The sequence below is a fragment of the Siphateles boraxobius genome, unplaced genomic scaffold (assembly GCF_051911475.1).
Source record: "Siphateles boraxobius isolate OS27281-9 unplaced genomic scaffold, OSU_SipBor_1 33, whole genome shotgun sequence".
NCBI lineage: Eukaryota > Metazoa > Chordata > Actinopteri > Cypriniformes > Leuciscidae > Siphateles > Siphateles boraxobius.
Genome location: NW_027508953.1, coordinates 2,651,998 through 2,667,793, shown reverse-complemented (window position 1 = coordinate 2,667,793; position 15,796 = coordinate 2,651,998). Strand labels below are relative to the sequence as shown.

General features: G+C 38.1%; 1 protein-coding gene across 6 annotated transcripts in view; it reads right to left on the bottom strand.

Moving 5' to 3' along the window:
• col22a1 (collagen, type XXII, alpha 1) overlaps nucleotides 1-15,796 on the bottom strand; it is a 60,531-nt gene that overhangs the window by 5,076 nt on the left and 39,659 nt on the right. For 5 of the 6 annotated variants that reach the window (XM_077194940.1, XM_077194943.1, XM_077194944.1 and 2 more), the window contains 37 exons: nucleotides 15,590-15,643; nucleotides 14,961-15,014; nucleotides 14,823-14,876; nucleotides 14,629-14,682; nucleotides 14,417-14,470; nucleotides 14,298-14,342; nucleotides 14,156-14,218; nucleotides 13,801-13,854; nucleotides 12,399-12,440; nucleotides 12,148-12,180; nucleotides 11,845-11,898; nucleotides 10,453-10,506; nucleotides 10,243-10,296; nucleotides 10,109-10,162; nucleotides 9,852-9,905; nucleotides 7,867-7,971; nucleotides 7,117-7,161; nucleotides 6,008-6,085; nucleotides 5,573-5,608; nucleotides 5,430-5,483; nucleotides 4,599-4,643; nucleotides 4,432-4,461; nucleotides 3,686-3,799; nucleotides 3,456-3,509; nucleotides 2,735-2,788; nucleotides 2,554-2,607; nucleotides 2,408-2,461; nucleotides 2,253-2,306; nucleotides 1,653-1,706; nucleotides 1,484-1,537; nucleotides 1,274-1,318; nucleotides 1,082-1,135; nucleotides 910-963; nucleotides 765-818; nucleotides 444-515; nucleotides 232-267; nucleotides 105-149 (listed from right to left, as the gene is read on the bottom strand). In XM_077194940.1, the coding sequence (XP_077051055.1) occupies nucleotides 105-149; nucleotides 232-267; nucleotides 444-515; nucleotides 765-818; nucleotides 910-963; nucleotides 1,082-1,135; nucleotides 1,274-1,318; nucleotides 1,484-1,537; nucleotides 1,653-1,706; nucleotides 2,253-2,306; nucleotides 2,408-2,461; nucleotides 2,554-2,607; nucleotides 2,735-2,788; nucleotides 3,456-3,509; nucleotides 3,686-3,799; nucleotides 4,432-4,461; nucleotides 4,599-4,643; nucleotides 5,430-5,483; nucleotides 5,573-5,608; nucleotides 6,008-6,085; nucleotides 7,117-7,161; nucleotides 7,867-7,971; nucleotides 9,852-9,905; nucleotides 10,109-10,162; nucleotides 10,243-10,296; nucleotides 10,453-10,506; nucleotides 11,845-11,898; nucleotides 12,148-12,180; nucleotides 12,399-12,440; nucleotides 13,801-13,854; nucleotides 14,156-14,218; nucleotides 14,298-14,342; nucleotides 14,417-14,470; nucleotides 14,629-14,682; nucleotides 14,823-14,876; nucleotides 14,961-15,014; nucleotides 15,590-15,643 (2,022 nt within the window). Of the gene's footprint in view, nucleotides 1-104; nucleotides 150-231; nucleotides 268-443; nucleotides 516-764; nucleotides 819-909; nucleotides 964-1,081; nucleotides 1,136-1,273; nucleotides 1,319-1,483; nucleotides 1,538-1,652; nucleotides 1,707-2,252; nucleotides 2,307-2,407; nucleotides 2,462-2,553; nucleotides 2,608-2,734; nucleotides 2,789-3,455; nucleotides 3,510-3,685; nucleotides 3,830-4,431; nucleotides 4,462-4,598; nucleotides 4,644-5,429; nucleotides 5,484-5,572; nucleotides 5,609-6,007; nucleotides 6,086-7,116; nucleotides 7,162-7,866; nucleotides 7,972-9,851; nucleotides 9,906-10,108; nucleotides 10,163-10,242; nucleotides 10,297-10,452; nucleotides 10,507-11,844; nucleotides 11,899-12,147; nucleotides 12,181-12,398; nucleotides 12,441-13,800; nucleotides 13,855-14,155; nucleotides 14,219-14,297; nucleotides 14,343-14,416; nucleotides 14,471-14,628; nucleotides 14,683-14,822; nucleotides 14,877-14,960; nucleotides 15,015-15,589; nucleotides 15,644-15,796 lie in introns of all 6 variants that reach the window. The other variant, XM_077194942.1, reaches the window with a different exon arrangement.

Genomic DNA, 15,796 nt, shown 5'->3' with positions numbered 1-15,796 from the left:
ATAGATGGATGGATGGATGGATGGATGGATGGATGGATGGATGGATGGATGGGTGGATAGATGGATGGATGGGTGGATAGATGGGTGGATAGATGGATGGATACCTTTTCTCCCTTCTGTCCTCTGTCTCCTGGTTTTCCTAACATGCCCTATGATAAAAACATGGTTAGTTCAAAAATTATGAAAAAGTGTTCATATAATATTAATGAAAAGTAAAGAACCATCACTCACTTGTTTTCCTTCTGGGCCAATTGGACCAGACGAACCCTGAGGGAAAGACACAAGTGTTTGCTCATGTTCAGACTACAGCACTTCATATCCACTTAGGATTGACTGCAGTTCATTTCTATAGATTTACAAGGCTTGTTTTAATGGCATAAAAGCTTTACTTTTAGATGTGCAAGAAATGAAATTCCCATCAGTCCCAAACCAACATCACTCACCGATGGTCCTTTTGGACCTGGGAATCCGGGTAATCCTTGGCTCCCTGCTTCACCTTTGTGTCCTGGTTGACCCTATAATACAGTAAAACAAAGTGATCATTCAATAAACATTGCTGATAATATAGTTCAATACATTGAAGGGGATTTTAGATGTGCTTTGGGTTCTATTGTAATATGCGGCCCCATAGAAATTCAGAGCCATGCTTTAATAGACACACCAGTAGTGAGAGGCAGCTTTCGGGTCCAAAAGTGGTTGTAAATCGAAATCTCTGTTCATTGAACAGCATGGCCGCCCTTATTGACATGCTATAAGAAACTTACAGGATTTCCCTGAGATCCGGGCTTGCCTGCTGGTCCTGATTCTCCAGGTTGACCCTAAAAAGACGAAACACAGTGACCCAACAAAATAATCACACTGGTGCAGTTTTGTTTTGCAATTGAATTGGTTCATCAAAGGTATCCTCACGGTTTCTCCGCGTGGTCCTCTCATGCCCTCTAGCCCTGGTGGTCCGGTTTTACCCTGAGCAACACAAGTACACCAATTAAAAGCCAACACCATCAGCTCACAGTGGTCAGGTCTGCAGTGACCTCTGATATAGAGAGAAGGACCACACAACATGGATTGCGTGTTTACTCACATCTTTCCCAGGTGGACCCTCACGTCCAGGAACACCCTGCTTCCCATCTTCCCCCTAATGTAACCAGTATGACAGGTCAGCATTTATAAACAGAACCCATGACAATTCTGAATTATTTATGGAGCATATATTAGTGCTGAAGTTTTGCATATGAATGTATCTGCGCATTGATTTCAATTGACATTGACTAACCTTTGACCCTGGTGGCCCTGGTTCCCCTCTGTGACCTTTGAACCCCTGGAAAAGACAAATATAAATGTGGATATTTTAGCCTATAGGTATAGGTAGCAGATAATAATGCCATGGTACATTTGTGTGAGGTGAAATAGTCCAGCTTTCTACAGAAATCCATCCGTAATCCAGAATAAGAGAATCTTCATTAGGTTTTTAGTCATAACTCACAGGCATTCCTCTGAGTCCATCTCTTCCTGGTGTTCCTGGCTCTCCCTGTTTACCCTATTAGCAGAAAAGAAAATAATCAAGTTTTCTCTTTTTTTTATGTTTCTGGCTGTATATGCAGAACTAAGTTTGGCTAGGATGCTGGTATGCAAACAGAACATCAGACTCATACCGGCTCTCCTGTTTCTCCTGGTCTGCCATCCTTTCCATGTTTACCCATCATGCCCTTCGGCACAGAATGTGTAGTATCAGGCAGTATGTAGGCACCGGAAACAAAAACAGCATCATTGGAGTTATTAGATTTACACTCCCATTCAAATGCTTATGTTCACCTAGTTTTTTTATTTACTTATTTTTAAAGAAATTAATACTTTTATTCAGCAAGGACATTAAATTGATCAAAAATGACAGTAAAAACAAGTTGTAAAATATTTCCATTTCAAATAAATGCTGCTCTTTTGAACTTCCTATTTATCAAAGAATGCTGGGGGGAAAAAATTGTTATGGCTTCCACAAAAAGCAGCACAACAGTTTTCAACATTTATAATAATAATAAGAAATGTCTATTGTGCAGCAAATTAGCATATTAGAATGATTTCTGAAGGATCATGTGACACTGACACTAGGACACTTGATTTTTTATCAAATAAATGCAGCCTTAGAATAAAAGACTTCTTACCAAATCTTACCAACCAAAAAACTTTTGAACGTCAGTGTATGTTCTAAAAAATGGCAGGACATTTTAAAAACAATGAAAGATGTAATCGCTCACCATTAGACCCGGCAGGCCTGGAGGTCCCTGAATTCCCTTCAGTCCTTCTTTACCCTGGTAAAACATATTCTCATGACTATCAATCATCAATAACATAAAGATTCCAGTCTTGCAATCCATCCAACAAATCACAGAACAAAACATTTTAGCCTTGCCTTTTCTCCAGGAGGTCCAGGTGGTCCAATAGGTCCAGGGTTTCCATCATTACCCTGCAGATACAGCAGAAATGTAAGTTTTCTTTTAGTATAGCTACACAGTCTGGAAGTGTTCTTTTATGAAAGAGGAGTTTTAAAATACTCACAGGTTGACCCATGGCTCCTGCAGCCCCAGGATAACCAGGAGGTCCTGAGTTGCCCTGGGAAAGTGCAAATCAATGAGAGAAAGATGTGGCATAAGGATAAAATAATGGTATGTCAAATAGTCTGAATATACTTATAATACATACAGTATTAACATTGATGAAAGTGGTAGGTTGACAGTACCTTTTCACCCTTTTCTCCAGGTGTTCCTGGAGGACCTTTTTCACCTTTGACCCCCTGCAACGGAACACAAATAAGTTATTTAAAGCAAACACCAGTGATGCAATGCTGCCGGTTGACACAAGTATATTTCACCCATATAAGGGTAGGTAGACTTAAAGAATATGCATGTGTAATGTGTACAGTCAAAAGTTATTCAGACACCAGATATCATATTTAATATTTGTTTACTAGTGGGTGCAGGACACAATAGTTAATTTATGTAAGTGAAACAAAATAAAGTAAACTGTGCCATATTATGCCCAAAAATTCTTCATACAGTGGACTACCAGTATGCAAATTTGGGACCAAAATGATTCAGACACTTTGACCTGACCATGTTTTGCTTAAGTGTTTTTTCTTTAATTGGTAATGCGACCTTTTTGCACCGCAGACTGAACAAAATTAAGCATTGCTTGGTATTTGGTTGTCCTAAATTGGTATCATCTAATTGTGTACTTTAATTGAACATCTGACAGCTATTCAACCTCGTTCAACTGTGAGACAGTCTAACAGAAGGATGGACATAACCAGTGAAATATCAACTGTTTTGATAACTTGAGTTATTGTTATATTGTATTACCATTTTCTGAACTATAGCGAATAAACTGTGATAATGTGAGAAATGTTGAAGGTGTCTGAATCAATGTCGGTTTGACTGTATATATATCGTCTACATTCTAACCTTGGTTCCATCAGCACCAGGAGGTCCTGCGGGTCCTGTTGGTCCGGGAGGACCCTGCAAAAGCCACCAGTTAAATCTCAATAAAGACTCATAAATTAATCTATTATTTGAGGTCTTAAATGGAGGTAAACTGATTAAATGTTTATATTTCCATTCAATAAACTTCTGTCATATTTCAGTTCCATTAAGCTTAAAGAATAAACATGGATTTCGAAATCATGATTCCTCACCGCATATCCATCCTGTCCGTTTTTCCCAGGTGGTCCAGTATGACCTGTGTCACCAGGAGGTCCTGGAGTACCTGGTTGTCCAGATGGTCCAGGGGGACAATCTGAACAAATGTCCTGGGAAAGAGAAAAAGGCGAAGTTACAACCTTAACAAGAATGGAAATACTTACTGTAACAAGAACTAACACAATAAACTCAAAATCCTGGGTTTTCAACACTATATCTGATCAATAAAGATGAATGGCAAATTATGCAACTACACATATTACAGAGAGCTTTAATTGTGTAATGGAGCTTTAATTAATATAATAGTGCAGCCAAATTAAGTAAGATTTAGCTGCAAACTAACTAATACTTACTAAGACTCTCTTGTGTCACAGTTTAAGTAAGAACTTATGGATGGTGTGACCCTACCCTGATCTCTATTATGCACTTTAATATACATGTCCTTTAATATGTCCTATCCACCATGGATGGATGGATGGGCAAATGGAAAGATAGGCAGATGGATGGATAGATGGATGGATGGGCAAATGGAAAGATAGGCAGATGGATGGATGGATGGATGGATGGATGGATGGATGGGCAAATGGAAGGATAGGCAGATAGAATGATGGATGGATGAATGGGCAGATGGATGGATTAATGGATAGGTGGATGAGTGGATGGATAAAAGGGTGGATGGATGAATGGATGGATGGATAAAAGGGTGGATGAGTGGATGAATAAAAGGGTGGATGGCTGTTACCTTCAGGTCAGGAATGTCTGCAGCTTTTCCCTGGAAAAGAGGTTGGGAAAACAAAACTCAATATAAAACATATTTAACTGCTTATATGATTCCTCAGCAGCAGGTGACTATTAAATGTCAGCTGATTTGATGATTCCATATTTAAATGATGAACAGGTATCACTCACTGGTTCTCCAGTAGAGCCCTTCTCTCCAGGTCTTCCTGGTAAACCCTGCAAGTAGACACACACACACACACACACACACACACACACACACACACACACACACACACACACACACACACACACACACACACACACACGTACATGAGCATGACTCCTGCTTATGATCCTCATCACAGGAAAACACATTCAAACAGTGTTAGTCACAAACTGACACTGAATCCTAAAGAAGACTGAATGAGATCCGCAGCACAGCAGTGAAACGGGTTTAGTTCTGCATCACAATTCAGGATTGAAGAGTAAAGCACTTCACTGTCATTGTACAGATGTTGTACTGAGATGTTGAATGACTGTGTTCTGCGTGGATTTAAAAAAAATGAAACCAGGTTGCTAAGCAGTTAAATGGTAACTCTAAAATTAAGCAATATTAATAGTAATACCTGCATTACTAACTCGAACCAATAACGTAAGTAGATCTTTACTCTAACTTCTGTAAAAATTGACCAGTTTTAATAGCAAATCTTATTAATTTTATCCAAAAAATGTGTTCTAAAATGTGAATATGAAATCTCACTGAATTATAAATACAACCTTCTACTAACTATCTGCATGTAGCAAATTACAGGCCCAAATTACAGAGCGTCTTTGGTTGTGTGCAGCGCGGTTTTAAGAACTCATTTAAAAGTATTGATGCGAAACAAAACAAGTAACATGGTGTATCCATGGCCATATAAATCATCTGATTCCAGGGACTACAGTTTACATGTAGCCTTTAGCTAATAGTGCTACAATAACAGAATTGTCCCTGTACAAGTAAATCCAAATGAATCTTACATTATGTCCAGCGGGCCCCTGTGGTCCACTCACTCCTGGAGGTCCTCTCAAACCCTGAAAATCAAACATGACACGTCACTTAAGGCTGTTCTGTGAGCATCTGTTTCATTTGAAAGTGATATAAATATGAAGAGATTGTTTACCGCAGCTCCTGTTGGCCCTGGAGGTCCGGGAGGCCCCTGAGAAAGACACAGAATTAAACTCAGATATGATACATAAAGTAATGTGTCTCTGTTTGTCTTCAGATCCATGAACAACAACAAAAAAAAGACAGTAAACTGGGTCAGAAATAGATGGAAAAGTCACATAAGCTTTCATATAAGAAAACCATGTTCTCTCTAGTGTGTGCATACAGTGTGTGTGCTTGTTTATGCATTTGTGTTTGCTCAAATTTCAAATTCTTTTCAAGAAGTGCTTTCCAAATGCATGGCAAAATTTTAAAGGTCACTTTTTGGCCATATGGTTTTTTGGAGTTATTTGTGTTGCTAATATTAGTGTTTATGTGAAAATGACTGCGTTTTGATTGGATATTGCAATGAAAGAATGAGCAGATTGCATGACTGTGTGTGTTTCTGTACCTGGGGTCCAGTGGTTCCCTCTCCTGCTGGTCCTCGGTTTCCAGGCATTCCCTGCATTCCCTGTGGGCCGGGCAAGCCCTAAAACACAAAATAAAAAGTGATAAACAGGGCTGAATAATTATAATTCCACTTCCAAAATAAAAATGATAATTCTATGTATTGCTGCATAAGATATTATTCTTTTATGTTTATAATATTGACTCGAAGTTGTGTCTTTATTGTAATACATATATTTAGTATGGTTATCTATCCATCTATCTATCTATCTATCTATCTATCTATCTATCTATCTATCTATCTATCTATCTATCTATCTATCTATAATTTTTTCTGTCTGTCTGTATCAGGAAGCCTACATTTATTTGCTCAAAAATACAGTTAGTATTTAATATTGTAAAATAATATTAAGATTTAAATTAAGTGTTTTCTATTTGAGTATATTTGAATTGTAATTTATTCCTGTGATCAAAGCTGAATTTTCAGCATTATTACTTCAGTATTCAGAGTCACATGATCCTTCAGAAATCATTCTAACATGATGATTTGCTGCTCAAGAAACGTTTATTATCATTATCAATGTTGAAAATAGCTGTGCTGCTTAATACATTTTGTGGAATCATATTTGAGGAAACATTTTCCAGAATTCTTTGATAAATGGAATTTTCTTAGAGATAGAAATCTTTTGTAATACTATACGTGTATTTACTATAACTTGTGATCAATTTAATGCATTCTCTCTGGTTAAAAGCTTTTTAAAAAATATCTTACTGAATCTAAACATTTAAAAGAGAGTGCATGTCCCGCATTTATTAAGTCTAGCAGTGGTAAAACACTGATTGATACAGTAGAACAGTTGCATAATGAATATCTGGTACTTTTTCCCCAGGAAAACTTCTTTGCTATCATTATCTGGCTGTCTGACGTTTCAGTAAAAACCATCACATAAATGAAATGCCAATGAAAAGTGATTCAGCGTTTGCCTCTGGTGAACACGCACCTGCTCATGATATTTAAAAAAAACCAAAAATATATTTCATGCTGATGAAAGGGAAAATAAAGTCTGCTTCTTTCTTGTAACAAGAAAAAAACACACACAGAAGACTCATTACCTTCAGTCCGGGAGGTCCAGCTGGACCCGGAGGTCCTGTATCACCCTGTAATTACAGAAAGCAGATTAATACTGTGCTTCTCGTTTCTCTCAATCTTGTATTACTCCTATCATTTTCCCTCTCACAAAATCATATTTAGTTTATATTTATAAAGGGTTAAAAAGTTACAAATATTTAAAGTCATACAGAGACAAACAGAATTAAATTTATGTCATGATTCACTGAAAATCCCCAATGATGCCATTTTGTTTGGTGCCAATAATACGGCATTCAAATTCCTCCATTTGATTATTATACACACACGTGTTAATAAGCATGTATCTCTGTTGGATAGACGGTGTGCGTGTGTGTATAGCTGGAAAAATAAGGCAGCTGCAACTATAAAACAACCCCAGTTCCCCTGTAACACCTGCAGCCACAGTCTCATTGACTCATTAGTTTAATGTGTGGTAGTTTTATTCTCCACGTTTCAGTGCTTTTAACCACAATCAGCAGATATAAATGGAAAAAGTTAGGGTAAACAACTTTAAGATTCTCCAGAGCACAAGATGTAAACAGCTTATTAAAAGCAATTGTACACGCTCATGACGGGAAACCTTAAAACGAGAATGAAACAAAATGCAGGCTCTTTTCTTCCAAAGCTAATTGGCCAGTAGTTTTGAAAATACACAGAACATGTGCAATTTTAACAGTCACATCAGTAACAAAAATATGCTATCAAGCTTATGAATCACAAAATCAATGCATTACCTTTGTTCCCTCTTTGCCTTTTCCTGGCAAACCGATTTCTCCTCTTAAACCAGGCTCACCGGTTGGACCAGGGGGTCCAGAAGGACCATCTTTACCTGCATCTCCCTGGTGGCATGTAAATAGCCATAAATACAAACAAAAAAATCTGAGGGGGGGGGGGACTACATGTCCCTAGAAAAAAAATCTGATTCGGACAGGGTAAATTATGTTTCATAATAATAAATAACTTGATACAATAATCCACTGGTGAGCCAAAACATTATGGTCACCAGTCTAGTATGCTTTTGGTGTGCTGCCAAAACAGCTTTGACACACCAAGGCATCAATCAGATCCATCCATCCAAGTCGATCCATCAGATATTTCTGATTCTACGAGAGCCCTAGCAGTCCTGTAAGTTGCGAGGTGGAGGCGCCATGGATTGAACTTGTTGGTCCAGCACATCCCACAGATGATCAATTGGATTGTGATTTGGATGCCAGGGCAACACCTTTAACCCTTCATCATGTTCCTCAAACCATTTCTGAACAATATGTGCAGTGTGGCAGGGTTTATTATCCTGCTGAAAGAGGCCACTTCCACCAGGGAACAGTATTGTCATGAAGGGGTGAACCTGGCCTGCAACAATGTTTAGATAGGTGGCATGTGTCCACATGAAGGGTCGGACCCAGGGTTTCCCAGCAGAACATTGATCAGAGCATCACACTCCCTTCTCCTGGTGCATCACTTCCACAGGACATCGCCGCACAGATGACCTTCTTCCAATCCTACAAGATACATTTCTGAAACTCATGTACGTCCATTGTAGGCGTTTTCAACAGTAGACAGGGGTCATGGAAGGCACTCTGATCGGTCTGTGGCATACAGTACGGAGCATAGTGTAATGCACTGTGTGTTATGATGCATTCCTTCCATAACCATCATTGCTTTCACACGTGAGCGTTTGTTTCGAAACCTGGTGTGTTTTTTCCCTTGGTTCGTTTAGGCATATGTGAGCACGGCAATCACGCTCAGATCCACACCAAAACAATCGCTCTGAGATCGCCTGTACTCCGGCGGTTCCCTTGAGGTGTGACAGCAATACGACTTAACGGACCAAAAGGTATTATAATTCATAACGGGATATGTGCTGTATAAATAGCAGTAGTGTTTGATTCTGTGAGTGAGCACATTAGTTATCACAGTTGAAAAACTAAAGAGCACAATTGCGCTTCTCCGTGCGACAATGCTGTTTCATGAAGCCTTGATTCCTGCATTATAACATTTTCTAAAGCCACAATAAGCTCATGGAGCAAACTTGTCAATCATTTTGATGGATGATGCAGAGGAGACTCTGATCAATAAGAGGAAAGTTGTACTCGCATGTGACTTGCGTAAACACATTTTAGTACACTTTTAAAGGGTTGCCTTGTGAAAGCGAACTGAACTAAGAAGAAAATGCACCATTGTAACAAATTAAGTCTCTGTTTCGGAACAAAACAAACAATCTATAGGTGTGAAAACACCCCAAATTTGGTGTGACTTGTGCCACAGTAGACCTTCTGTTGTCTCAGACCAGAAGGGACAGCCTTCATTGCCCTCATTTATTGATCAGCCGTGGGCGTCGAACACCCTGTCACCCGTTTGTAGTTTGTTCCTCCTCAGATCACTGTTGGTATATTCTCAGCACTGCTGACCGGGAGCAACACACAAGCCTTGCCGTTTCAGAGATACTCTGATCCAGTCGCATTGCCACAACAATCTGGCGCTTGTCAAAGTCACTGAGATCTTTATTCATGTCTGTTTCTCCTGCATCCAACACACTGATTACGAGAACTGAGGGTTTGCTTACCATCTAATCTACCCAGACCTTAATATGTGGCCTTGTTAGGAGATGATCAATAATATTTGCTTCACCTGTGACTGGTCTAAATGTTTTGGCTCATCAGTGTACACATAATATATATATATATAACATTTTTATTAGTTGAATATTTAATTTCTGTACCTTCTCTCCTCTCTGTCCAGCGATACCAGGTGGACCGATACTGCCTGGAATACCCTGAAAAATACACAGACAAGATGTTCACACTAGCAAAAGTTACATTTTAAAAGGTATTTTTTAGTGAGATGACTACCAGAAAAATGATAACCTGCTTATATGACACCATATGCATTTACACATTTGACACAAATTGTACGTTTCCTAAAAGGGATCTTGTATTTTGGATGTCAAAAAAGGCAAGAATTTATTTAAGAATGTACCACATTGCCTGGCAGCCCCCGGAGCCCCTGAGGGCCCATCAATCCGGGCGGACCCTAAAGAAAGTGAAAAGTTTGCCAGTGAATAGTTCCGGAAACAAATAAATACATCATGTGTGAGAAGAAGACAAACTCACTGGGTCTCCATGTCTCCCTGCCTCTCCTTTATCACCAGCGTCACCCTTAGGGCCCTGTTCACACCAACAGGAGAAAGACATCAAGACAGAAGAAACATCTCCATTTCTCTAAAAATCACTGACATTTTCACAGGTATGACTGGAGTATGAAGGTTAAGGATGAACAATTATCATCAATGAATGACCGCAGCTCAGGTGTTTCTGGTTTACCGCAGGTCCTGAGTGTCCTCTGAATCCCTGCTCTCCAGGAAGTCCTCTTTGACCCTGGGAATATTAGAGATTGTGAAGCTTGTCAGATTCATTTTAGTAACAAGTCTGAATGTATGCCATAAAATCCTCAAAGTGTGTAATGTGTAATTGAATATAAATATTTTAATATACTTTTTAGTTTATCCAGCAACGGTGACTTTGAAATCTCATAAAGTTTACGCTGCACTCCAGAAATGAAACCTGGCTCTCTTTTAAGATGACATCAGGGCAGTTTCTCTGACAGAAATGATTGCATTTGGCCTGACTAGTGAGAACTGCAGTAAATCAACAGAGATTTCTCATTTCACACTAATACATTCAGGTGAGAGCAGATACATCATCGTAACAAGCTTGTCTGTGTTTCTGTAAATGATGCACCGCTTGGTGTCTGGACTATTTTATTAGATGAGTGCATGATGAAGAGAGCTTCATGAGTTCAGCTACAGAAATATCATTTTTTTATATATAATATAATATTATAAGTATAAAGCATTAACTGACATTATAAGTGTTAGAGTGGGAGGACGGAAGATGAGCCAGTCATGATGTCAATATGACTACATAAATATTAATTAGCCCACACTACTAGACGGTTTGGTTATGTGACATAATTGTATTCATCAGCCAAACTTTCACTTTGATATTTATAAACTGATGTCCTGTAAAGATGTGCTTGAGTTGTTCACCCTTTTAGACTTTATTTGCTTAATTTCTTTAATTGATTTTTAAATATTAATAAGTCAAGAGGTTGAGTATGCAGAAAAGCTCATCTTGGAGATGTCAAAACTGAAATGTCAACAATTTAACAGAAAAACAACAACTTTACAGCTACAGTAAGTGTCAATAGCACTAATATGTGAAGAGATTCCAGGATCTGCTTTATTAATAGCTCAGGGCAAAAATGCACCTTCACCTGTTTTGAAATAGTATCAGGTGCTAAAACTATAGCAGATGGTGTCCTATAGCAGAATTATGTTTTTAGCGTGAGCACACAGAGGTACATAATATCAGCTGATGGGATACAACGCCCCTGACCTTCATGTTTATTAATATTCCTTTATGCAACGTTGAATCCCTTAATATCTATTGTCAAATAATGCGTGAAACACTTCAGGTGGCTGTTCTCAGAAATGAAATGCACATATTTAGCTGTTACCTTTCAAGTACATTTGCCTCATGATTCCTCAAACTGACAGCAGACTTTATTATGTCTGCATTATGAATGCACTAGTCACAGTAAAGTGATTCTGTAAATGAAACCGTACAACTAAACCTGACTCTCTACTGCCCTCTTGAGATGATTCCTACAACTTGATTACATTTAAATGATTCTGGAAGTGTTGGAAAGCTCACCATCTCGCCTGGTTTTCCTTGATCTCCCTTCTCTCCCTTCTCTCCCGGCTTGCCCTAAAGATCAGGAAATTTAAAATGTGAATGTAAAACAGGCAAAATATCTGCTTTATTATACGATACAGTGGCTCCAGAAAGTATTTCACCTTAAAAATGAGTGCATCAATTAAAATATATCAAAATATCATTCAGTGTAAAGACACAAACACACTTAAATAAGATATACTCACAATATCTATTAAAAAACTATTCTCAAAATCTATTACTCAAAATAGGCTCAAAATCAAGACAAAACTGATAACTTACCGGTTCGCCAGGTTCAGGAATCACATTGGCCACCTACAGAAAAAAAAAAAACACATCACAAATACTATGAATTAAGAGCCACATCAATACATGATTAAATACTAAAAACTTGAACAAGAGATTTCATAACTGTCAAGTCTATTCTCGTTTATTCATCTGATGTATTACCAGATAACTATTTATATCATCTGTAAATGTATATTTGTATGGTTATATCTGTATGCAGTATGCCAATTATCAACTGTACTCACATTGCCCGGGACCCCGGCCGGACCCCTGGGGCCCACCTCACCCTGTATGAATGAAAAACAGTCACATAGAGAGGTTATATCCTCCTCCTGTCAGCATGTTAATGATCTCATTAACAACCTCATGACCTCAGGAGACCATCACTGACATGTGTGAAACCTACAGCAACACATGCTCAAAAACGAGCCTCTGTAAGCCTGATGTGTTTATATCACAAATGCCATTATGCAGAGGTGACTTGTAGGCACAAACACAACAAAATGAGTCTTAGATAATCATCTAGTCATTCTTTCATTTTTAGAAATTTCAAGTCATCAAAACTATGAATTAACTATGAACGCTACCATTCAAAAGTTGTGTTAATGTTTTTAAAAAGAAGTCTCTTCTGCTCACTAAAGCTGCATTTGTTTGATAAAAAAATACATTAAAAACAGTACAATTGTGAAATATTATTACATTTCAAAATAACATTTTCCATTTGAATATAGACCATTTTGCAAGATGTAAACAACACTGGTGCAGAAGCACTTCCTGTTTCAGTTTTTTAACACTACATAAACGTTGGGATAAAAATAAAATACAACCAACAGAACAAATAAAACTGTATCAAAACGTTAAACAAACATCTTTAAGATGTTTTCTTTACATGTGAAATATAGAAACCAGTTACAAACTGAAACAGGAAGTGTTTCTGGACCAGTGTTGTTTACATCTTGCAAAATGGTCTATATTTTAAAAAAGTAATTTATTCCTGTAATGAAAAGCTGAATTTTCAGTATCATTACTCCAGTCTGCAGTGTCACATGGTCCTTCAGAAATCATTCTAATATAATGATTTGCTGCTCAAAAAAACTTTGATAGTATTTTTTCAATGTGCTGCTTAGGATTCTTTGATGAATACAAAGTTCAAAAGAGCATTTATTTGAAATTGAAATATTTTGTTAATGTCTTTTTGTCTCTTTTCATCAATTTAACACGTGTCTTGCTGGACACTATTAATTTCTTTAAAAAAATTAAAAAAAAACTTACTAGCCCCAATCTACAGACCTTATGTGCCAGAGAAACGAGGGCCATCTTTAGAATATTGTCTTTGAACTTCTGTTTTTGCGGTCGCTCTGTATATTTCTATGGCATTGCTGTCCAGGAGTAATGAGCTTTTGAAGTGGATTTACTTGATGTAAAGTTAACGAAAGTTATCATGAGGATTGTAATGTTTAAAGCCGATGTCTTAACAAATAGTAGACCGGGAAGATTTTAAAACAAGCTGTTCATTCATAAACACGCAAGATCGCTGTGAAAATACAGACCGGAAGACAAAAGACAACGAGCGCAGCGCTGAAAAGGGGCAGGGCTACATAAGGTCTATACTGTATATGCACATTTCCAGCAGTCTTTGCTTCCCACCTTGTCTCCTTTGTCTCCTTTTGATCCAGTAGGTCCTTCATTCCCTCTCTCCCCCTACAAGACAGACAGACGGATGAAGATCTGACAAATGTAGGACTCAAACTGACAATAATAAGACTCATTTCTTATATTTTTTCACCATCTTTGTTCAAGTCTGAACATGTCTTAAGAGAAGTGAATAGATGATGGTTCTCACAGTAGAGTTTTTCTACAGTAGATCATGATATTTTTTACAAATCAATATCTATTGATTCTGTTAATCAATGAAACACCTGATTCTGACCTCAAAACATCAAGAGAGCAGAGAGAGAATTTGATTCTTTCAAACAAAAGTCCATAAAGTATACAGTCTTACTTGGCCTCCTCTCTCTCCTTTGGGTCCCATTGGGCCGACCTGCCCAGCCAAACCAGGCTCTCCCTGAGACAGAACAAGACACGTTTCATATGTGCTTTTGCCAAGACATTCGCAGAACTCATTTAAGTTTTGCTTTCCTCACCCGTTCACCAGCAGGTCCTCGGGGTCCTGGAGGGCCTTCATCTCCCTGAGAGAAAGACAAAGTAGCATTAGTGATAAAAAAGAATGGATTTCCACCCCAGATCCTAAACCACCCTTTACCTTCGATCCTGGTTTACCAGTGAAACCGTCCTGTCCGGGTTCTCCTCGTTGCCCCTAATGGAAATGCAAAATAATTACAAAAACTGTAGTGCAACAAAAACACAAATGAAAAGGTCAAAAACCAGATCTGGCCTTTCGACGAGTGTATAAATGATGAAGTTATGCCTCCAGAGAACTGAGTTCACAGTTTGCCTCATTAAAACAGTTCTAACCTTCTCGCCGTCGTTTCCAGGGAAACCATCCAATCCATCTTTTCCTGGCGGACCCTGAAAAAATAATTACCATTAAAATCGTTATTTCCACAAGTTTTTCCACACTACAAATGAGTGTTCCGTTAATAAGGCAACAGATTGTTGAAGTGTGAACAATATGCTTGAGTACTCAGGGTAAATTCACAGCGACTCACTGGTTTTCCTGCTTCTCCTAGTTTTCCTGGAAAGCCGATTTCACCGGGTAATCCCTGTGAGAACAAACAGATCAATTAAATATCATCTGTATACTATTCTGTGGCTGTGACATATTATTTTGGTGTATGTAAACTTACTGGAGGCCCCGTCTGTCCAGGGCTGCCACCAAGTCCAGGAGGCCCCTGAGGACCCTAAAAACAAAAATAAAACTTGGAATGTTACATTAGAAATTCAATTGCTTTTTAATAGATTTTTGGAGTCAATGCATTCCCACCCCCCCAGAACCCCCCCAGAACCCCCCCCCCCCCCCACACACACACACACACAATATTTTGTGCTCATTGAAATGACTTGCATGATTTACATGATCATCACTGCACTTAACTTTACCAAAACGTGTTTTGTCTTTTAATCTGAATGATGTTCATTCCTCTAATAACCACTAGAGGTCACTGTTACTTTAAAAAGACTTTAGATATTTTAAAAACATAATCATGTTCAGAATGCCATCTACATCATAATACTCATACTATTTCTGCAGTATGAACTATTTTCCGTACATATGAAATACGTAAGTGAACTATTATTCGTCAAAACATTTAATATTTTATCCTTTTATCATACATATACTAGGCTATGCAATAGCAGTAGTATTTAATTCTGAACATAGTCTAAAAACTAACCCAAAATGCAACAAAGAAAAATAAAAGAGCAAAGAGTTGCTTAGTCTGCTCAGAGTAAGATTGAATGTTCTGGTGGTTCTTACAGGTGGTCCTGGAAGACCATCAACTCCCGGCAATCCTGCATCCCCCTTTTTACCCTAGAGAAACAGAGAAGACAATGTCTCATGAGCTTGCGTTATGTGTAATGGAAATAAATATGGAGATGTATTTATAAAATAAAATAATAAATCAGCTATACTTTTTTTTAATTTTTTTTAATCAATATTGGTCTGATTGATAAGATTATATTA